Source organism: Barbus barbus (genome assembly GCF_936440315.1).
Source record: "Barbus barbus genome assembly, chromosome: 21".
In the NCBI taxonomy this organism is placed as follows: domain Eukaryota; kingdom Metazoa; phylum Chordata; class Actinopteri; order Cypriniformes; family Cyprinidae; genus Barbus; species Barbus barbus.
Window position 1 is genome coordinate 12,943,842 of NC_136749.1, and position 24,713 is coordinate 12,968,554.

General features: G+C 37.4%; 1 protein-coding gene across 1 annotated transcript in view; it reads left to right on the forward strand.

Annotated features, from left to right (window-relative positions):
• The window catches only part of LOC306887357 (uncharacterized protein), a gene marked incomplete at its 3' end in the record, with an annotated part of 79,246 nt that overhangs the window by 47,724 nt on the left and 6,809 nt on the right, over positions 1-24,713 (forward strand). Inside the window, exons 9-15 of the mRNA XM_079445026.1 lie at positions 9,791-9,996; positions 12,846-13,014; positions 19,239-19,392; positions 20,269-20,394; positions 20,860-21,089; positions 22,007-22,167; positions 22,946-23,133. Coding sequence (XP_079301152.1) covers positions 9,791-9,996; positions 12,846-13,014; positions 19,239-19,392; positions 20,269-20,394; positions 20,860-21,089; positions 22,007-22,167; positions 22,946-23,133 — 1,234 coding nt within the window. The remainder of the gene's footprint in view (positions 1-9,790; positions 9,997-12,845; positions 13,015-19,238; positions 19,393-20,268; positions 20,395-20,859; positions 21,090-22,006; positions 22,168-22,945; positions 23,134-24,713) is intronic.

Below are 24,713 nucleotides of genomic sequence, written 5' to 3' on the forward strand. Positions count from 1 at the left end.
GTTCAAACACATTAAAGAGTATTATAAGGACATGACACTAAACACTGTGCATCATTAGCATTTCTATCCCTCAAGCAGCTGCAAAAAGCCACTCGGATCCTACACAGTCCTACCTTGCCTGGCTGTGCTACTTTGTGACACGCTGACGCCATGCATATTTTATGAAGCTGTTCAGACATCCTTAATACAAGACGGTGTCACCTGTTGAGATGTGTGGCTGGATCTCTTTCCGTGGCGGATTCTGGGCTGACGCTGTCTGTCAGATGCAGACAAGAGCCAGCAAACTCAACATTCCCTTCCTGTTCCCTTCCCTCCCGTCAGTGGTGCTCAGAGAAAATGGATCTTGGTTTAACAGACTGTGAAGGCATGTTCACACCAAGAACGATTACTATAAAGATAACTATAAGGATAATAATGGGTGCCTGTATATTAGTGTCCACACCAATGCATAATAAAGGTGCAGTTAGATACTGCAAATGTTTGTGGGCATTTCAATAGGAATCCATGTGATTGGAGATTTTGCATAAGGGCAAAAGTTTTCCCCACTGGTTCTAGTTGGTCAAGCGGATTTGCCGCATAAATCAACAGAAGGCTGCTTGGTTTGAAAGTTACTTCTTTGTCAGATGTGCTTCATACAGCACATCACTACACGAGAGGAGAGGCAATGGATAATGTGACTGAACCTTAAAAGGATAGTTCACCCCCAAAATGAAAAGTCTGTCACTAATTACTCACCTTCATGTTGTTCCAAACCTGTAAGACCTTTTCATCTTCAGAACACAAATTAAGATATTTTTGATGAAATCTGAGAGCTCTCTGACCCTGCATAGACAGCAATGCAACTGACACGTTCAAGGCCCAGAAAGGTATTAAGAACATCATTAAAATAGTCCATGTGACATCAATGGTTCAACCATAATTTTTTTAAGCCACGAAAATACTTTTTGTGTGCAAAGAGAACAAAAATAACAACTTTATTTCTCTTCCGTCAGTCTCCATGGTGCATTCATGAGAGCACCATGATGCATGCGTGTGATGCTGCTCACACAGGAGCTGGCGTTCTAACTTAGAGCCCAGATGCGCTGCACATTAAGCAGAGGGATGCACACGCATGCGCCGTGGTACTGTCGTGAATGCGCATTGAATTCTGACACGGAAGAGAAGTCGTCTTTATTTCGGGGGGGTTTTTTGCACATAAAAAGTATTCTCCTAGCTTCAACATTACGGTTGAACCACTGATGTCACATGGGCTATTTTAACGATGTCCTTGATGCCTTTTTTGGCCTTAAATGTATCAGTTGTGTTGCTGTCTATGCAGGGTCAGAAAACCCTCTGATTTCCAGTGGCTTAGCGGACGGGTACGCAGGACACACACTGCGGGGGGGCCCCACGTGTTGGAGGGCCCCGCGATAAGACGATGTTGAAAGACGATGATCATGTATCGACGATAGCCAGAGATATTGTCAAAAGCATTAAATATTGTCATTATTAAGTGTATTTGGCATTTTTAATTAATGTCCTTTCACATTCTGGCTATTATTATTAGTTTATGTTTATTATTAAATTAATATTACAATTAATTTGCTCCGAAATAATTTTGCGCATCACCGCATAACTGACGCGCTGTGAGCATAATAAAAGATTACACTATTAGCTTAGGCTACTCATTGAAAATGTAAAAAAAAAAAAAAATTTAAATACAGGTCTATTATAGCCTACAATTATATGCCTATAGCCTAAATAAAACTGTTAACACTTCAGTCATCAATGAAACTTAAGGGCAGCTAATTTTAAGCGCCGACTTTCAAAAACAACCTGTTCAACACGAAATACCTTTCTCATTGTTTTCAATATGTTCGAGCCACAAGAGAAACATTAAACATGCGGCGTTAATGCATGCGTCGACAAATGGCGAAAACGGCGTCATTTTTTACTTTCACTTTCATGTTGAAAGACGTTCACCGGCATCAGAGTGTGTGAGCGGAGCGCGGTGTGATTTTTACTGGAGGGAGGAGCGGATTTTTTAAAAGTCGGAGCGTCGTGGTTTTCACTCGCTCCAAGAGCAGTCCACCATCACCTCCTCGTGAGTAACATACCAACGACCCGTAATATAACTGCATATTTAGCAAGAATTCGCATGTTAAACATTTAGCTTGCGTGATAGAGAAGGATCGCTCAAATCAGAAAGAATGTGAAGGACGGCAATGGACATGGAACAGGAAGTTATAGTTCTCAAGGAATTAGTTTGTTCCTTCTAGATACTGAATATTTTCAAGTGAAAGCATGATTTAAACAGGTACAACACTTATTCACACGCAATCGCTCTCTCAATAATGCATTCAAACAAATGTAATTACAGTGCTACTTCATCTATATCCGACTTCGAATGAGCCGAAATCTGTAAGAAATGCAGCGATCCGTAGGTAAAATAACTGATGAAAACATACTGTTATCTTCATCACAAACAAAATTTGCACTGCAAAAAGCAGCAATTATACCTTTTAATGCAGACAACCATGTTATTAGATTGGCATGTGAAAAAAGTTTGCACAGTGTTCCAATAAAACGCTCCAGTTATTTTATTTTATTTTTTTATTTTAATATACGTTATGATATTTCAAACATTTCAAACATAGGCTACTTTAGACGCGGAGAAGGCAGAGCGGTGTTTCTGATATCAGTGAGTGGGAGCGATTATTATGCTCGGAGCGCGGAGGGGAAATTGTTCTCACCGGCATTAAGTCTTGCACGTTGCTTGTATAATATCCACTGACTCGCCTTCACGGTTTAAAACCGTGATATTCTGAAGATGAACAAAGGTCTTATGGATTTGGAATGACATGAGGGTGTAAAATTAATGACACAATTTTTGACATTTTTGGGTGAACTATCCCGTCAAGGAAACTGTAAGTTTTTTTTTTTTTTACCCTGTAATATCAGTTTCAAAATCCTTTTGATGGTACATTCCCTGACTTTGTTTTAGGATTATGTAAGTTTGTTGAGCAGTATGAACACTTTAGGTCAGTGGTTCTGAAACTTTTTACACCAAGTACCACTTCAGAAAATATTTGGCTCTCCAAGTACCACCATTATGACAAACATTAAAATGCAGTAGCACTATGCACAGTTAAAAAAAAAAGGAGTCAGTTTTATTCCTAATACGAATATTTATTATTGTCAGCCTCTTAAAACATTGTAAATACACAGTTTGAACATTAACACTGCACTGTGCTTACTTCCAGGTAAGTAAAAAACTTTATTAAATTAAAATATATTGTACCTAAAAGTGAAATAAAAACTGTACTGTACTTAAATGTTAAAAAACTGTACTTAAAGATTAAATGAAAATGTATCTAAAGCCCTATTCGGACGGGACTAATTTTCTAAACTACGTTTGAGTTTTGATTCTTATCACCTGACGTCTCTAACATCTCCGTGTTTATTACAGAGGTGGGAGGGGCTGTTTTGTACATCTGTGCGTTTCAGAGATCACGTGATCTGTATGCGTGCATTGCGTATAGTCATTCGGATTGATTACCATAATCACACAAATACCATGGTGAAGCTAAATGGCAAAACCATGTTAATGTGTGGTTACTTTAATTTTACTTTAGTTATTTATTTGTAGTAAACCCGTGTTTAATTTTCATAAAGGTACATATGTAATTAAAACATTATGTAATTGAGTGCAGAAATGAATGCGAATAATTTTATCTGACGCTGATATTAAAATAGCCAGTCTTAAAAGTAATCTGACCGTGATCTGGCTTTAATCATTACTTATTTCTTTGCCGGGAGGCAAATATATCAAATGTGCGCACGGTAAGAGCATCTACGGTAATTTACGTTGGCCAAAACACACAAGGAAACGCGTTGTTAAAAAAAAAAAAAAAATCACCAGCAATCACAGACATCGCATTCGGACGGGATTAGTTTTCTCAGAGGATCACTGAGTTTGCTGAAAAACAGTAGGTAATTTGCTCTGGAATTATTACAGAGGTCGTGTGAGAAAAACAGGGATTAAAATCACCAATTACCTCTGTAAAACACAAATTTCTTTAACGACCCCTTGTAAAACTAGTCCCGTCCGAATAGGGCTATACTTAACATTTAAGTACAGTAACTTTAGTACAGTAACAGTTTTTATTTAACTTTTAAATAAAAAAGTTCTTTAATTCTCCACTTATATATATGTTATAAAAATAAATAACACAGACTGCATGTGTAGCTGCAAGTAACAACAATCAGGCCACGTGTCTACCAAAGCCAGCTGAAAACGCCCAGCTGTGAGCGCTTGAGAGTGCAGCATATTTTAGTTTTTTTCAGTTCAGATACTGTGGTTGCTATGATATGGAATATCCGCTGAAGTAATATGGCAGACGCATCGCGAATGAAATGTTTCTCCAAGCATTATTTTTCATAACAATATTACGGTACTCCGGCAATTCCATCTGGTAAAGACATAAATACTCGGAGACAAGCAATATTAACTTCTCCATTGTTGTTCAGTCGTAGTACAAGCAGGGTGTGACCGTATTAGTCCCGCCCCTCCTCCACTGTGATTGGTTAGCTGACTAAAAAGTGACGAGCACTAAGTTTTACCCAAAGATGAAAATTCTTCAACTTTCAGCGCTGAGAAAAAAACGCCTGAGTGCTCAGCATGAAAAAGACGCTCCCATTTAAAACAATTTAAAAAATTTGCTAGCCTCAGGGAAAAAAAACGCTTTGGTAGACACGCGGCCTAACTTATATTTAATTCAGAGACACCCTTTCGGGATGAATAAGGTACAAAATTGTACCTTTTGAAAAGGTACCACCCTAGTTTGTACCTTTTTTTTCTGAGAGTATAGGGGCTCCAAAGTTGCAAAAATACACAAAACTAAATACGTATGCTTTAAATGGATGGTTCAGCCAAAAATAAAAATAGTGTCATCATTTACTCACCCTCAAGTTGTTCCAAACCTGTATGAGTTTCTTTCTTCTGTTAAGCCCAAAAGAAAGTATTTTGAAGAATGTTGGTAACCCAACAGTTGACGGTAGCCACTGACTTTCTTATGGGGAAAAAAGTCAATTTTTTGTTTACCATCATTCTTCAAAATACCTTCTTTCATGTCCAACAGAAGAAAGAAACTCATTTGGAACAAGTGGAGAGTAAGTAAAGGATGATAATTTTAATTTTCTTCCAATTATCCCTTAACGTTCTGTTTATTATAAGCATGTGGTTAAGTTTTGTCTTCTGGTGCTTTAAATGCTTGTGCTTTTAAAGCAGGATAGATTCTGATTGGCTGTCAATATGTTTAGTATTCATTAGCTGGAAAAAATTGTTCTAAAAGTGTTTCCAACTATATTGTTTCTCTGTTGTTATCAATTTAGTTGTGATGTGGACGTCCCTATTCTTATAAAATTATCATTACAATTATCACCTTTGGTGTGAACGGACATTTAAGGAGGGAGAAAGAAAGAAAGCTGACAAATGGACAGTCAGACTGACCCAAGCAGACAGATTGATGAACAGAAAACGAGACAGGGACCAGGTGAGCCGATGTCACAGAATCGGCTTTTTGTAATTTCCAGTGATCTGCCCCGGATCCGTTTGATTCCAAGCCTTTGTAATGCCACAGCCTCGGTTACTGAGCAGTTCGAAGTAGGATAACTAGCCCAATGAGACCAGCGCTTGCAGGAATCCACATGCTGACTGTTGCCATTTCCTGCTCGATTCCTTTCAATTAGATGCCTCTGCCCTGATCCTGTGCTAATATGCAAAGTCTTTTAGCTGTCAACCTCTGACTGATATCTCAGAGTCATATGCATGCACATACACAGCGTATGAGAGGTGTATTTATTCTCCATGTACCGCTGAGACTTGTAACATTTTTTTAAGAGCTGAACATCTTTTGCTGTATCTGGATGGCTCTCGAGGGCTGCTTTGGTGCTGATAGCTGCCACTCTCTGCTGGTGTGTAGGGGAGAGTCCTACGGCTCAGTACTGCTAGCAAACTTTGAGAGTGTTGGGACTGGGATAAGACAGTAATATGTGAAGTGTGTGCTGCTTACAAACTGCTGAGAGGTTGTTGTGTCCTATAGGAATAGTTCTGAAAATGGAAAATTCTGTCATTTATTTACTCACCCTCATGTCGTTCCAAAACTGTATGTTATTTTTTGATGAATGAATCTTCATATTTGTCCATGCAATGACAGTTCACTGACTGTCAAGGTTTCAAAATGAAATAAAAGCATTTTTAAGTAGATGCACATATGACCTTTCCGCAGGTTTGACATTTTGGCTTAGATATCTGATGTTATGACCTTGTGCCATTTGTTTATGAGACTTAAATTTCAGTCTACATTTATGGTGTTTTTGTATTGCTTTTTAGCCATTTTGGAGCTTGACAAACCCTGGTCATATGAAAAGATCTCTCTGAAGATTAAGATAATTCTTCTTTTGTGGTTTATGGAAATAATAACAGCATACAGGAATGGAATGACGTGAGGGTGAGTAAATAATGACAGAATTGTTCATTTTTGGGTGAAATATGAAACTGAACTGGTGCTTTGTATCACAGCTCTTCTTATATTGCTGTCTCCTTATGATGAATTGCTTGTGTTATAGCATTTCTCGTTTGTGTTTTGCTTTGGATAAAAGTCCAGATTAGTTTTACATCAACTTTTCTCTGACCCGTGAAGCACTCTGAACTGCATTTTGTGATTAAGAGGAATAAGAAAATGTATTATTGTAATTCTTATCCTTCTCTTTCTCCTTCTCCTTCTGCTTCTCCTCCTTCTTTTTCTTCTTCTATTATTAATTAAAATGAATTAGTGCTGTCAATCAATCAAAAAAATAACCAATTAATCACACATTTTTCTGAAATTAATCACGACTAATCCCATCTAACATTACCGTATTTAAATATACTTTTATATTGCAATAATTTCACATTCAATCTTCAAATTAATGTATAAACAATATAAAGGCCCTATATTTTTAATATCTGTTAAATATTTTCTTTTATGACTGAAGGCATCACTGATACCAATACTATCGATGTTTCTAGGGATTTTTTTTTTACTAATATTTAAAGCTGCAGTCCGTAACTTTTTGTTTTGTTTAAAAATGATCCAAAATCAGTATTTTAGCAAGTACATAACCAACCGGTTTTCAAAACTATCACCTTACTTTAGCCCGATTCACAACGGTAAGCTTATAATAATAATGTTTTCTAATTTGAATGGTACTGGTAGGAATGTGCGGGAAATTCCAGCACACTGCCATGTCATTACGTCACGTCTGTAAACATAAAGAAGGAGTCCCGGCTAATAGGCTATATCGCATGCGAGGATGCTCCAGGTGGCGGATCGTTTATAGCCTTTTCTCACAGCTAATTAAACCATCATTTTGATGGTGGATTGTAATCCAGAAAGCATTATGTTTATGAAACACATGTGACTGAAATTAAATTATATTCCAGTTTTGAATGCGCTTCTGATTACAGATAGCCTGGGATTACACAAGACTTGTATTATAAAGACAACCAGTTCGAAGGAAGAACAATTTGCTTTTTGGGTTAAAAGAATTTCTTAATATGAAATTCGAATGGTATGACAATTGGAGATTAAACTCTACAGAAATTGAAATCTACACGCTAATACACACTATATACACATAGTCACGAAATGCTGATATTGTTAACATTTAACAATTTGAGAACAAAGTATAACAATAATAATAATTTGCACGGTTTGATGTGATATGGGCTAAGGGATCGTTAGATTTGATCACCATTGGTAGCGCGATTTATTGTAATGCCTTATTGCTCAGTTGGTCAGAACAAACATGGCAGACTTGTTACTTGTTCTGATGGCAATATCTGGTGAAATTATTATTTGGGTCATATATTCCTATACGTAGGCTAGAATGTGTGATTTTTAAGTACAGTATCCACACCGGTGCGGTGACTGGCAGCCACACATACGCCTCAGAACATTAGATTCATCCGTGCTGGAGCCATGCCGGTGCACAACCCATGCAAGATAAATTTAAATAAATATTTAAAAAATTAAAGATAAATAAAAAAATCCAAGATAATTGCACAAATAACTGCAGTTGTATGTTTTCGAACAGAGACCACGAGGCTTACAGACTGCAGCTTCAACCATCGACTGTAGCCATTCAGCATTACAGTATAATTGAGAGCTGTCAATTTTAACTTTTATTAGACTTTAAAAAATAACAACTTCTAATTTAAGTGAACTTAAAACAATCTTCACATAAACCCATTATAATAAATGTCATATTTACCTGTGCACTTCATCGACTAGGAAATATACAGAAATTGAATAAAGTTATCAAACACTAAATTTCTAAATTAAATATAGATGAATCCTTAAAGCTACAAAAGTTATTGGTTTCTTCTTTTGTTCTTTGATTAACAGACACCACAGCAGCTGGGTTATTAGGTTATTTGACTGCTATGACTTCAAGAGCTGCCGCTGCTGAACGTGATGCGGATCTGACACGCATGCTTGTATTTTCATTCTCAATTTAATATGAAATGTTACAGGCTACAGCACGCACCGCCTTATTTCGCTTTGCAGTCCAAAAGCACACGCTACAAGTACAGTATAATGGCTGACAGGACAGGAAAATTAGTTTTTTCTGACATATGGTCTGATAACATCTCATCTGACCGCAGTTCACTGTTGTTCTACTGAAGCTCCCTCGTTACCTATACCCTTTCCACGCTCGTTTAACTCACACCTGGTGCTGAGGTGAAGTTCGAGTGTGTGTCTGAAAAGTCTCCTGTTGATGTGGTCATAAAGATTTTCTGCATTTAAATAAATGCAATGTGAGTGGGGTGGCCAACCTTAGCTACGCCCCTGCGTTAAATATTTTTATCGCCTTTAAACTGGAAAAATTAATCGCCTGCATTAATGTGGCAAATTTGACAGCACTAATATTAATACATGTAGATTATACTTTGTATAAAAACCTATACAAAGTATAATGTTGTTTTAATGATGTTTATATTAATATTATGATTATAAGTAGAAGCATTAATACAACTAATAGTAAGCTTTTATACAAAGTATAATCTGCATGTCATGTCAATAATAAATGGAAATAATACTTAATTGTAAATAATACTTGTATATAAAAGCATGTTTTTTTGTGTTGGTTTATTTTCTGTTAAGTAATCTGATTCATACAGTTCTGCAGTTCTTAGTCTTCTGTCTATGTATTATGAGCTCAGTTATACTGTCATAGCCTATCTTGACACATTTTACCCCTTCTCTGTTTTTTCTCAGGCTCGTAACCTTTTCCTCTGTGGCCCGTCACTTAGCTAAAAATCTGTCTTTTTTTCTCTGAAAAGAAAAATACACTCATTCCCCAGTGAATAAAAAGGGCACAGGACTGTTTTTAGAGAGCCCTCAGCTATAAGCTCACAGAGGAACATAGAGGAGATAGTCTTTCATTTTTCACTATCCTTCCTCACTTTACAGGCTTAACCTGAAAAAAGGGAAGCCATTCCTGTCTGTAATCCAGCCTCAATGACTCTATTAGAATAAACCGTTTTAAATAGCTAAAACCGCTGAAAAGACCTTTGACTTCCATGTATTATTGATTTATGAATTGGAGTCATAATGAGAAGTAGTCATGTTTAAACAGCTTTTGTCACGGTCATTATAAGCACAGCCTATTAAATTGATATCTCCATTTATTGGCCACATTTCTGCAACTGCAAAGACACGAATGACCTCTGACCCTCGACCATGTGCTGTCTGTGTGATCTTAGGTAGGATGGTGGGAGAACGGGGTGTTACGTCTGAGGTACCCTGCTTGGTCTCGATATGGTCCCTTCCTGCAGCCGCCTGATGATGCTCAGCACCTGAGGGTCGTAACCCTGGAGGAGCGGCCCTTCGTTATCGTGGAGCTTGCAGACCCTGCCTCTGGAACCTGCATTAGAGACTCTGTGCCATGCAGACGGCCTCTCAATGCCAGGTTAGTACTGATCTGACCGCCTCGTATGCCATTTATCATGGCTTTTCTGTATGGGGAAAAAGGAACATTGTTGTAAATTGTACCAGTGGGTCCCAAGAAACCAAAGTTAAATTAGAAAGTTGTATGTTTCAGAGGACAGGTTAGGAACTAGATTTTCTTCCCTTCACGGGTCTATGACCTTTCAGTGAGACCGGCATTGCAGTGTCATTCCACATTTTAATCTTCTGTCAGAGATCTAATGCAGGTGTTAGAGGAGAAATTAAGTTATGCATCTATTACAGCCAAATTTATATTAGTAAGTATCATTTCAAATTTATTTTGATATTGTTATTAAACCAACATTCTGACTATCAACCTTTTTTAAGATATTCAAATATATTATGACTTATCAATTTATTTTGATATTGTATTCTACAGAGTGTATTCCTAGCATTATTTTTATTATTTATTTTATTTGTATTGCTGGCAGCTTATTTTATTTTCTCACAACTTAAATACTATAATTATTAAACCAACATTTTGAAATATATTAAAAGATATTATGAATTACCAATTTCTTTTGATATTGTATTCTTCAGAGTGCATTGTATTTATTTTATTTGTATTACTGGCAGCTTATTTTATTTATTATTATTATTATTTTGTTTTATTTTATTTACTAACAACTTAAATGCTATAATTATTAAACCAACATTTTGACCATCAACCTATTTTAAGATATTAAAATTATTATCACTTGAGAAGGCTGATGGTAAAACATTGGTTTAATAATAAAGATGTCTTCATAACTTGCACTTCAATATTTAGGTGTGCATTTAAAAAAAATGTTGTTAATTGAAAACCAATATATGGCAAGCCAATGAAGTACTTAGAAATTGTAATTTGAGGTTGTAAGCATGGCCTGTTTTTATTTGCTCCAAAGAATTCCGTTCGGAAGCTTTGGTCATCTTTCTCCGGTCATTTGTCACATTCCTTCAATTTAGTCTTTATCTCTGTGTCTCTCACTTTTTTTTCCCCCAACATATCACTATGAAGTTCCAGAGGCTATACTCACCTGCCTTAGCTTTGCAATCGATCACTCGCTTCCTCTCTCTCTTTCTCTCGCTTCCCCTCTCATTTTGACTTTGCCTTGTGGCGATCTCTATTCATGCTTAGCCATCATGTTGCTTGTCAATCTGCTTGAGCTCTTGCCGTGTACACGTGTCTCTGCGGATGCTGCTTCACTGCTTCTACACCAGTCATATGGATGCCCGTGTTTCGTCTCATTATATCGTTTTTAGTTATATCACAGTAAATGTACCAAGACAGTATACTACTGAAAACCTTGCCCTTCCCATTCTTCTGTCTTTCCTTATTTCACATTCCCTCTGTAACTCTCAGTCCTTCTTGCACTGTTTCTCTTGTTTTCTTTCTTCTGGGGTATACTGTAAATGTCTGTGTGTGCATGCACACCACATTCATATTGTAAAATAAATAATAAATATTGTAAAATATCATTACAAATTAAAATAAAAGTCTTCTGTAATGCTTTAGAATAGGGAAAACTAATTCACTATTAACTATGACTTTTCCCTCAATAAAGTCCTAATTTGCTGCTTATTAATAGTTAGTAAGGTAGTTGTTAAGTTTAGGTATTGGGTAGGATTAGGGATTTAGAATAAGGTCATGTAGAATAAGGCATTAATATGTGTTTAATTAGTACTAATAAATTAATTGTAAATAAATAAATTGTTTAATTAGTACTAATAGGCTAATATTAAGTAATATGCATGCTAATAAGCAACTAGTTAAGAGACCCTAAAATAAAGTGTTACCAAGCTTTCTATTCTATTGTTATTGTTAAAGTCATTGTTGTGTGAAGCATCAAAATAATTGATTCAACATAAAATGTATTACACATACTCTTTTGGACCATGAGGGGGAGTAAATGATGACTAAATTTTCATTTTTGGGTGGGTGAACTGTACCTTTAATTTTTAATATTATTATTACTATGGAAATATCAAATTATTTCTTTTATGAAATGATACTCTAAATAAGAAACTAAAACTGCCAATAGGTGGTGGTAAATGTAAGGTGGTGGTCTTAATGATTAAGCCATTGATTCATTTGATTTGTTCAAAAGGATGATTCATTCAGGAGTGAAGTAAATGGTTCTCTTTATCAATGGTCCATTAAATCATTAGGCTTGTTCGACTTGAAGTGGATCATCACTGTCTGACGATCGGTGTGTGACATCAAATTACCGTGAGAGCTATAGAGAGCAGACCACAATGCATGATTTTGAATCGCTCTCGCAGTACTTTGATGTCACACACCGATCGATCTGTGCAGCGCTGCTTCAAATCCAGATCCAAAGCTGGGAGTGCTCAGAGACAAACAGTTCTGCTTTGTCTTTATATTTTCTTTGGCAAAATTGAGCAAAACTGACAACATTGTGTTTAAAATAACAATATTAACTGCTTATTTATTGAACTGGTGTATAAAATCAGTATCACATTTGCACTCGTGTGATATTGTACTTATTGCTCGTGTGATATTGCTTATCTATAACATTTGATGTAAATATGAGACAAAAACTTAAGAAGGCGCATTTTTTGCCCCATTTCTTGAGTTTTAGGGACATTCTAAATACATTCTATAGGTTCCATCACGCAGTGAGTTGTTGCCCTCCATCATATTTGTCATCAATTTACTGAAATGTCAGATGACCCGGCAAATGTGTTAATATAACATAATTATATTAATCAGCCCTAATTATATTATATTATATGACCGATTATTATTATATGATTGATTTTATTGACACATGCAATACACATAACTGAGTACTTTCTCTCTGATTGCAGTGCACTTCAGGAAGGGGTGGCACCCATGAAACAGTGCTGCAAGGGATTCTGCATCGACATCCTTAAGCGATTGGCCAGAATTGTCGGCTTCACCTATGACCTCTACTTGGTGACCAATGGGAAACATGGGAAAAAGATTGATGGAGTTTGGAACGGGATGGTGGGAGAGGTGAGGGAAGCTTTTTGTGTCTTTCACCTACTTTAAACTGGCCGAGCTTGTTGTATTCCCATCAGCGCCTCTCCTTATTCACTGCGCTGATGAGCAAATGCCCTGGATGCACTGTCAGCGATATCACTGAGAAGACTTCACTTGCATATGTAAATGCAGGCATTAGGTGGAGAGAGGACTACAGATTAAAGGCAAGGCTGCTATTCCCTTTAGTATCAGTAGTCATGATGATCAAACACTGAGATTATGGGATAGTTAAGGTCATGGTGCAGTGTTTTTGAAGAAGTTGCAGTAAGGAATCCATGTGAGCTCATAACATATGTCCATGTTCTTTGGATGAATGTGGATGTGTGACACTATGTGGTTGCCAGTGTCTCATATCCAGGGGTTTCAACACTAAGGCAGGGGTTTGCAAATCTTTTCATGCCTAGGAACTTCAAAAATGATGATTCCCTTGAGAGGGACCCCTTTCCTAAAATGTAAAAGCAACTATACTGTATTTTCATGCATAAAACCCATTTGGAGGAAGATAGTAAGTGTGATTATTATCAAAGATTCAAATAAAATAAAAAATAGATGATAAATATTAAAATATCTGAAAAACATTTATAAGCAATAGTTACATTTATTTTAATTGTTTAAAATGAAAGTAACTAAAAATAAAATTGTATCTTTTTTCTACCAGTACAATTAGGGAAAGGGATGTGGTGTGTGTCCAAGTATGGCGACCCATACTCTGAATGCTGCGGTGCTCGGGGAGCAGTTGGGGGTTTGGTGCCTTGCTCAAGGGTTTCACCTCAGTCGTGGTATTAAGGGTGGAGAGAGTGTTGGTTATTCACTCCTCCCACCTACAATCCCTGCCAGACCTGAGACTCGAACCCACGACCTTCGGGTTACAAGTCCAGCTCTCTATCCATTAGGCCACGACTAATCCATTAGGTAAAGGTCACAATAGGCAGGAAATATTCCTTAGAAAGCTACAAGAAGAAATATTTGTTTACCACAGGCATATATGCAGGTTTGCATTTCATTTCTAGCTGGTAAAAATTATAGCTCTCAATATAATTGTGATTATTTAATAAAAAAAATAAAATAAAACAGTAATAATATAACAATGACATACTGCTAAGTATGGTGACCCATACTCGGAATTCGTGCTCTGCATTTAACCCATCCATCGTGCACACACACAGCAGTGAACACACACACACCGTGAACACACACACCCGGAGCAGTGGGCAGCCATTTATGCTGCGGCGCCCGGGGAGCAGTTGGGGGTTCGGTGCCTTGCTCAAGGGCACCTCAGTCGTGGTATTGAGGGTGGAGAGAGCGCTGGACATTCACTCCCCCCACCTACAATCCCTGCCGGCCCGAGACTCGAACCCACAACCTTTGGATTACGAGTCCGACTCTCTAACCATTAGGCCACGACTTCCCCAATGTAAGAATGTTAAAATTATTACATTAACAGTGTTTAACTAATACTAATGTAAGTTATAATTTTAAATTTGACAACTCAAAAAATTAATAATGTAGTAATGTTAATGTTCTTAATGAAAATTAAGGGCTTGTTGAAGATCTTAATTAAAAAAATTATTTGTGGTCCTTGTGGGTCTAAGTGCCGGAGGTGGAAACCGCCTGCTCTTTGTAAAGAGTTTGAACATGTAATTCCAGCACGGTGCGTGATGTAACAGAGAAGTCACTTGTTGCCCTGTTTGATGACTGAATTCCCACCCGTATCTGCCAACCTCCAGGACTACTGAAACACTCTGAACCCTTTTAACACCGCGCCAGGGGATTCGGCTAATGGGTCACACGCACAAACACAGAGGTATCCAAGACAGAGGCCTGAAGCCAGCCAAAAACTAGTTGCGAATGCATGTGAGTGCGAATGACAGACAGGAGGGTTGTTTTTTGAGAGCGAGACCCTGCTGTGGCGCTCACACCCTGGAGTGACGCCTGTTCGAGACAGTTGCTAGGGAATGGAAACAGCTCTTTTCACTGTCTTATTTCCATTCTTCTGCTCTTAATATTTCTCACGGTATCTTATGCTTTTTTTCCCTTCTCTCTGCTCCTCGGTTTTCTGTGACCATGTCGTTTTCTTTTTCTCAATCTTTTCCTTTCCCTCTCTCTCTCGCTCGCTTTTGGTCTCTTCACTGCATATTTTGATGCTCAGCCAATCAGCTGTCAGCATGGCCCCTGTAGGCGCAGTGCTAAGGGTTATTTTCTCAGGCTGCGAGTGTGTGTGTGTGTGTGTGTGCGTGAACGGCTTTGATCGTCTATCTACGACAGGTCCACATTTCCCCTGTGCGGCATGCCGGCCTGCAGCAGGACCGGGGCTGCGGCACGCTCACGAGGAAACAACTTCATCGATGTTCTTTCCACAGTCTCTGCAAACCAAGAAACGCGCAGGCTCACATTCAACAAGGATGCCAAAGCTCTCGCTGCACACTGGAAATTATACTACCTAAACAATCCCTTCTCCCACACACACACACACAGGCAGGTGCGCGTCTTTTTGGAATCAATGCAGCGTTCAAGCTGTCAGAGGAGATTTGGGAAAGCTTGTAACCTGCATGACTTTAGGCAGTGACTCAACTCTGCACCGTCGCCATAAATCCCGTTCCTCTGCATCACAAGCTTTTCACACCATTCAGGAATATAAAACAGAATGCAAAGTGAGAAAAGAGCCGCACTGGAAAGTAAAGATGTTAATGTTGTCCCTCCTTTTTGGTATTCCCAGGCATGCTTTCTCTCTGTATGGGGTATACTGTCTCGAGATGGATAACCTGCCTCCTGTAGCGTCTATGTGTGCAGGCTTCTTACTACACTATCTGCCCGACCAATTTATGGATACTGGAATGCAGCCAGTGCGTGGACTGAATATTAATTAGGGATGGAGGTTCTCTGAATTTGCAGATAGACCACCTGTTACTCACCACATATGGCTCCTGTTCAGGCAAAATGCTGATTTCTTGCTGAGGACTCACCTCCATATCACCAGTTCTTTGACTGTCTAGGTTTGGTGCACAGTGAATGCTTTGATCAGTAAAGTGTATAGGAAATTCCGTTAGGGCTGTAGTCTAGCGGTTGAGCTGTGGTGCTCATGCGGGCGTCACAAGTTTGATTCATCTTCGTGTCAATTCCCAAGCTCATTCCACACTATTCTCCCTAATGGTTCATGGCCTCCCTCCAGTGGTGTTGCTGGTGCTTCTCCCCGTCAAGTAAAAAAAAGTACACCTTTATTTTCTATGGGGCCTGGGGGTAGAGTTCAAAGAACCAAAGTGTTCAATTCTGGTGACTTTTGTAGCAGCAGTTTTACATTTTTTGTAGCACTATTGTGTGGCATTAATGTAACTACGGGTTACAGATGATCACTAGCACAGCTTCTTATTTGCATAATTCTAACCTACAAATATTTGTACCCTATCTGTGACCCAGAAAACAGAAACTAAATAAATAGTGTAGTTAATTTTTAAATATTAGCAGTGTAGAACCGATCAATCCTTCTACATTTATTCACAGCATGTTGAGTGACCTTTGGCTTCCTAAACTTCAATATAGGAATACAACTCGTGATTATTATATTAATTCATTACTCATCTGATTATTATTTTAAAAATCCTGTATTTTAATGAAAAAACATGATATTCCAAAAATGTAATGTTGTATAAAAACAAATATAACTGTATAAATGGCTGTGCTGTATATAATGGGCTGAACAAAGGTTCAAAATGTACACTAGCCTTCAAAAGTTTAAGTTCAGAAAGATTTGTTTGTTTTCACTAATCACTTAGGCTACATTTATTTGATCAAAAATGCAACTGCAACAAAATATTTTGAAATATAATTTATTTTTTATTAATACAATTTAAAAGAACTGTTTTGTCTTCAGTGTCACATGATCCTTCAGAAATCGCTGCAATATGCTGATTTGGTTCTCAAGAAACATTTATTATGTTCAAGAAACACTTATCTACCAAATGAATAAATGTATTATCTATGTTAAAAACAGCTGAGCTGCTTGATATTTTTCTGGAGTCTATTTTTTTCTAAGGTTCTATGATTATTATAAAATTCAAAAGAACCACATTTATTTTATTTTTATTTTTTTGTAACAATGTAAAAGTATTTAATGTTCCTTATTGATCAATTTAATGCATCCTTGCTTAATAAAATAATTATTTTAAAAGAAAAAACTTACTGACCCAAACTTTTGAATCGTAGTGTACAATCCTTATATAAAAAGCACTTTGTAGTTTGAAGTAGCATGACTGCTGTTTAAATAACTAAATTATATATATATATATGTATGTAATAAACATGCACAAAACAAGTGTTAACTGTTAATATAATAGGTAGAATCATCTGCATTAATGTACATTCTCTCCTCTGAACATGGCATTATAATTAAATTTATTTTAAGTTGTCAAAATTATGCAACACTTTATATTAAACACTTCAAAGATGGTTGAGCATATAGTTTCATATTGTCAAAGTGCATATGCCATTGAATGTGCTTTTAAAGGGGTCATCAAATGCAAAATTCACTTTACAAGTTGTTTAAACAAATGTGTGTTGGAAGTGTATGTACACATCCATCCTATCATGCTAAAAATCCACCTAGTTTTTTTTTTTTTTTTAAATCCCCTTTCTTAAATCAGGCTCTTCTGAGATTCCTGTCAGAATGACGTAGTTCTGTGCAGGCCGCTCCCATGATAGTTGACTGACAAGGTCGTCTTACCTTAGACCCGCCCTGAATGAGCTAAGAGCTGTCCACCATTGTGTCGACTCCGGTGCAGGGGAAGACAAGAATGTCTCAGATTAAGCGATTGAGGCATTTTGTTGTTGGCTATAATAATGAATATAGCAGTCGTCATTTACTCCTGACATCTGAGCTGCTGAAGACACAGAGGATTAACGTTACTTTAGTTTTTAAGGGAATGCGTCTGCCTAAATGCGTCTATGTTTGCGCGAATCATTCGTGATCCAGACTCACCTACAGAAGAAGTGAGTATAAAGGTTTTTTTATGAATCTTTGCAAATCTCCTTTCCTAATAATGTGCTAGTTAGCCAGTTTCGCGGCTGAAATTTAAAGTCTGCTCGTCACCCCACGGAAGAGAGGGGACGGGTGAGCAGAGCTCATTTGCATTTAAAGCTGAAAACAGAGCTGATTTTGAGAGGGTAAAAGTGTTTTTACACTACCATTGAGAAATTTTAACCAACGTATGTTATAGACTTTTCATTAAGACTAAAGAATCATATCAACTTGTGGAAAATGGGCATCCGATGACCCCTTTAAGGGTTTTGTTTTTATCTGTAATAAAACTGTTACAGTTCTTAGAAATATCATTACTGGTTTTACATGTAAATTTTATAACATTTAATGAATTTTACATTAATTTACATCTAAGTTTAATGTCCAACTACTAATATTCACTGGCATTCATTTTTTATTTATATTATTTACAGATAAGAACAAAACCTTCAAAATAACATTCAATGACACAAGCACTTTGACCACATGAAACTATATGCTCAGCTCAACCATTTTTTAAGTGTTTAATATATAGTGCTCCATGCTTTCGCCAACGTAGGTTGTGCACTTTTAATGTAGCAGCTTTCTTTGTGGCCTTCTTGATCCATAATGCATTTTTCATGTCAGAGCTGTGGCACAGAGGGTAGTTGCTCCAGACATATGCAGTCCTGTTGTGCTCATGGGGACCTAGGTTCGAGTCATGTCCAAGTACTGGTGCCCCTCTCTCTCTTCCTGTACTTCCTTGTTGCTCTTCATTATCCTATTAAATATAGGGATTATAGGAATATAGGGATTGCAATAGCATTAGCATATTTAGCTTGGTAGCTAGCTACCTTTTAGTCTTTCATTTCTCTGCAAGTCACAGTGGCCACATGATCTCAGGGCAAATCTAAGGTTCCCTAGAAGATCTAAAGTAAGGAAGTGTACACCTCGGCTAGCCTGTGATGTATTGGATGTGATCAAATCCATTGAGTAGTCTAGTGTGTTTCTTAGGACAGTATACGGTAATTTCCCTTGTCAAACAAGGATTAATCAGTAAAAGTTTACTAGGGTACAGCAGAATTTTACTAGATCTAATGCTCCTGTAAAATGAGTCCCTATAAATCCTGTAAATAAAACTTTCCTGCAACTAATAAAAGTGGCAAAAGGACAAAAATACAATCTTCCACTTCCTCCTGTTCACTAGGTTGTGTACAAGCGGGCAGACATGGCGATCGGCTCTCTCACTATCAACGAGGAGAGGTCAGAAGTCGTGGACTTCTCCGTCCCCTTCGTGGAGACGGGCATCAGCGTCATGGTCTCTCGCAGTAACGGAACCGTCTCTCCCTCTGCTTTTCTTGGTGAGGCTGAGTCTCGTGCGAGCCATAATGCTTCATCATATTTGACTTTAATCAGTCTCTGCTGCATGTGATTATGATGTATGACTTTCTAGGTACTGGTGCGTATCATTTCTGAGCTCATCAATCAGACTTACAGTTCCCTTTCAAAACAAACTATTTATCACACTTCAGTGAGAAGCACTAAATCAACATTTTTCAAACAGACTCAATGCTCTACATTTATTTTATTTTATTTTAATTTCTAATTTATTTTATATTTTATTTTACTTCAGAGCATGGCACTAGCAATGTCAAATTCATGACTTCGATTCCTAGAGACTGCATGAACAGATAAAATTATATACTGTACATTGAAGGGAAATTGAATTCGCTTTGAATAGTCGCTAGTAAAAGTCGCTTGAAGTGTCTGCCAAATGTCAAGTTTTGTTTTGTTGTACTTTAAAATTCAATTAAAGTTGCTTTTTTTTAATACAGGTGTCTGCCAATTGTAAATGTATTTTGTTTTGTGTTTTTTGTTTTGTTTTTGAGTATAGCACTAGCAGAGTCAAGGACATGGGACTAATGCATGACAAAAAATATATACAGCACTTTTAAGTCATTCTGAATACAAGTTTTTGCCAAATATCAATTTATTTTATTTTAAACGCTGTTTTATAACGCTGTTTTAAATTCCTAATTAAGTTAAAAAGTTAATTTAATTTAACATAATTTAGTTATTTCCAAAGGTCACCTCCAGTTCTAATAGTTGCTATACCCCTGGTATTATATTAATTTCTGCTCTGTTGTGTGCAAACAAAGTAAAAAAAAAAAAAAACAATACTACTAATGGTTTTGGTTTCTCTCTGTCCTCTCCTCTTTCTTTGTGCCCTTTCTCAGAGCCATACAGCCCTGCTGTGTGGGTGATGATGTTTGTAATGTGCCTGACCGTGGTGGCAGTGACGGTTTTTATCTTTGAGTTCTTCAGTCCAGTGGGGTACAACCGTAGCCTTCAGAGTGGCAAGAGTGAGTCCAATTTGCTCTTAGTCCTGCATTTGACCTTTTAATAAGGTCAAACTTTAGTAGTCTCAAGCATTATTTTAACGGACATAAATGTGCACAGTTGCTTGTCACTGAGTTTATTCAGGAGTCCTAATAGCTGAGTTCACCTCTGTTCTTTATTGGCCTGGACGTGGGTTTGATATTTGTGGTGCAGGCAGTTTCGCAGACACTCATGTATAATAAAGGACTGCAGACTTGTGCTCTGTATTCCTCTCCTTCCTCTGTTCTCTTCTTCATCCTCTGGCACCGGCACCCCTTTCTCACCTCATCATCTGCATAGGAGAAGTTTAGGAAGCCTTTTTTTTATCAGTTTAGCAGTTTTGATACTTTTTAGTTTGTTTGGAGCTGATGAATAATTAAAGTGCTTTTAAGATTCAAGTCAGTGTTAAAAGTCTTTCTTTCTCTGTTTCACTTGCTCTCCTCTGTCAGAACCCGGAGGTTCTAAGTTCACAATAGGGAAGTCAATCTGGCTTCTTTGGGCTCTGGTCTTTAATAACTCCGTTCCAGTGGAGAACCCCAAAGGAACCACTAGCAAGATCATGGTTCTTGTCTGGGCTTTCTTTGCTGTCATCTTCCTGGCTAGCTACACTGCCAACCTGGCTGCCTTCATGATCCAAGAGGAATACATTGACACTGTGTCTGGCCTCAGCGATAAAAAGGTAAGAGAATAGGGGTTTCAGGGCTTCTGTAGATGCAGATAAAACTTGTTTATCAGTACGTGTACATGGGCAAACAATTTAAAGTTTTCATCATTTGTGATGTTGTGCTGACATGGATTTGGGGATCAATATTCTTGACTTCTTCAATATATAATACTATAGAGAATAGATTGGGACTGGAAAAATTTGAGATTGACAGTAGTTTAAATTGGCCACTTAGTGGATGAACAGCACGACGAAGCTTTTTCTCTCTGTTTGTCTTTTGAAGTGCTGGATGCTATTATGTTGCATTTAAAATGTAATTAAGTATGTATCTGTGAGATGTGCAGTAATTTGGCATTCTAGCATGGAAATGTTCCTTTGACCTTTGCTCTCTGTGTTGACCTTGAGGAATCTAGAGGGATTTTTGAAGAAAAAAAAACACTGTTTTGCTGTCATGCCAAATTAATGTACTTATGTACACCAAATGAAATGTATTTGTGTTCCATTGTGTTTGTGTCATTTTCAGAAAATAAGCTACATCAAATCTGGATACTTGAAGCCATTTAACTTTTGTTGATTCTTTTTTTCTAAGTGCCTCGTGTTCATTTTGTAATCCCTGTTTAAATGAAAATAGTTTCCCCCATCTGCTTCACTATTGTTCTCTTTTGTTAAAAGCAGAATGAACACAATGTGCATGTCAGCACTGCTGCTCTGTATATTGTTCTGTGTTTATGATGTATTACACTTGGTTTTTTGACAGCTGCAGTAGCTCTAGACTCCTTTCTAACATACATTCACTGTCACATGCCATTCATGTTGAAGCTTACAGTATTTTTTCATTGTGCTCTATTGTTAGTCCTCTAATTACTTTGAGAAAAAAAACAAATGCAAAATCAATTTCAATCACTGTTTCATATTATGTTCCCCTCTCTCAGTTTCAGCACCCCACAGAGCAGTACCCCCCTCTGAAATTTGGAACGGTCCCTAACGGAAGCACAGAGAAAAACATCCGCAGTAACTATCCAGACATGCACCAGTACATGATCAAATACAACCAGAAAAGTGTGGAGGATGCCATCTCCCACCTCAAGACTGGGTCTGTGCTGCTTTCTTACTCTCACTGACTTCCTGTATTGTTTCTCATGCAATTTTGAAATTTAGTTTTCTTTTGTATTATGCTCTACATTTTTAATGGTGCATAGATAGTTCTTACTTGTTTGTAATTTTGAAAATGATTGCATAGTTTTTCAGCATTTAAAATCACTAACTTTCTTTGCTTTTATCAGCTAAGCAACAATGTGGAAAATAAAGTTAAAGGTTTAAATAATTTTGTTTAGATTTGGTTTGCATTGGTTGTAAAGCACATTTATAGTTCAAGGGATCAAGGGATAGTGTTTTGTAAGGTTCTTTTTTTTTTGCCACTAGAGCTATATAATATATGTAGTATATAATCCTTGAATCAAGACAAACAAAATGTCTATCCCACATTTAATTTCTTTTGGCCCAGTTTGCTCAAAAATGTCAGATTTTCATCAAATGACAATTGGTGAGGCTATAAGGTATTAAAATGAAAATATGAAGATGGTTGTGTCTCTACTCTCTTTCCTTTACGATGTGTTTGCACTATTTTCCCTCCTCCCACACTTCCTCTCTCAACCCTGTACACCTAACACCCTCTTCCTCTATTTATCATGAGTTGTTAATCCACACCGTGGTTTTCCTAGGCCTGTCATTTCCTTATCCATTTTTAGCAAAAGTGATAATATAATGCTAGCACACTACAGATTTCCTCTCTGCTCTCTTTCTGTCTGTCAGGCTACTCGATCTCACACTCTGTCTCTTCTGACTCCTACTCTTCCTGTCTGTGTTTGCAGTAAACTGGATGCCTTAATCTATGATGCGGCTGTATTAAACTACATGGCTCGTAAAGATGAAGGCTGTAAAGTAATGACCATCGGCTCAGGGAAAGTATTCGCCACGACCGGTTATGGCATCGCCCTAATCAAGAACTCCCGCTGGAAACGAGCATTGGACCTGGCCTTACTGCAGCTGGTGGGCGACGGTGAGAGTCTGAAGGTTATGCAGTATCAAAGTACTAAAATTAGGGGAATGTATATTAGTGCATTTATGCTGTTGGGCTGGAGAAGATAAAAGCCTTTGGGAGATTAAAGTCTTTTTTTTAATGCATATTTAACAAGACTTCATTCATTAGCCTGTACTGCTAGCTTCAAGCCATCTTCCCAGCCATCTAGGTGTAATCCAGTTTCCTTGACATGATGCAATATGTATCTTTGTTGTCTAGCAGGTGACATTTTTCTTTGTGCTAGTAGGCTGCTTACTGATTTAAAGGAGATGATAGCAACCTACTGATGCATAAAAGAGATGGGCATGTATCAAAGATTCAGTCTTGGGAATGACAGAAGTGGTGTGCGGGAGAGAGAAATAGAGAAAGAAAGACTGTGTTGTGTTCCAAAACCCACTGAGCTGCCTAAGAGGCAGGGTTTTAAAGCATCAAGCTGTCAACTGTGCTGTTTTTTTGTTGTTGTTGTTATTGTTTGTTTTTTTAGAGAAATCAAATTATTTGAATAGGGATCAGGAATTTTGTGTGATGTTGAAAAATTCACCCATGCAGATTTCCCAGCTGGTTCAAGGCACCATCACATGTACCTTTATAAGAGGGAACATTTTAGAATGCATTGCCACACGCTTAGTGAAAAAAATTATTTCAAAATGATGCACAAGACAGGAGAAATGTTGATTTATAAATCCCCTTATTCATCATTCATTTTTGAAAAGTATCAATAAATATTCTTAAAGGGATAGTTCACTCCACAATGAAAATTCCTTGATGTTGTTCCCGTAAGGCCTTCGTTCATCTTCGGAACATACATTGAGATGTTTTTGATGAAAACCAAGAGCTTTCTGACCCTGCATAGACAGCAATGCAACTGAAACATTCTAGGCCCAGAAAGGTAGTAAGGACGTGTTAAAAAAAAATCAGTGGTTCAACCCTAATTTTTGGAAGCTACGAGGATACTTTTTGTGTGCAAGGAAAACAAAAACAAAGACTTTAATCAACAATTTCCTCTCTTCTGTCAGTCTTTGACGCATATTCACGAGAGTAGATTATTATAAGCATTATTTTTACTTTCTATGCGCACAAAAAGTATTCTTGTAGCTTCATAACATTACGGTTCAACCACTGATGTTACATGGACTATTTTAACGATGTCCTTACTACCTTTTTGCGCCTTGAACGTGTCAGTTGCGTTGCTGTCTATGCAGGGTCAGAAAGCTCTCGTTTTTCATCAAAAATATCTTAATTTGTGTTCCGAAGACGAACGAAAGTCTTACAGGTTTGGAACGACATTGGGGGTGAGTAATTAATGTAATAATTTTCATTTTGGGGTGAACTATCCCTTTAAAATGTATCATTTTATCATTGTTTGCTTTGTATTGTTATTCTTATTAGAGCATCACATCATTAGCTTAGCAACATGCTAATAGCAAACTATTGTGAGTTGTTTCTCCTGTGCTGTGTGTATGGTGTACACAAAGCATTCTATGAAAGTTGAGATATTGTCTTTGAAGGCAGTTGCCTGTGTAGGCTGTAGCTCACTAGGTTTTGGAACTGAGCTATTG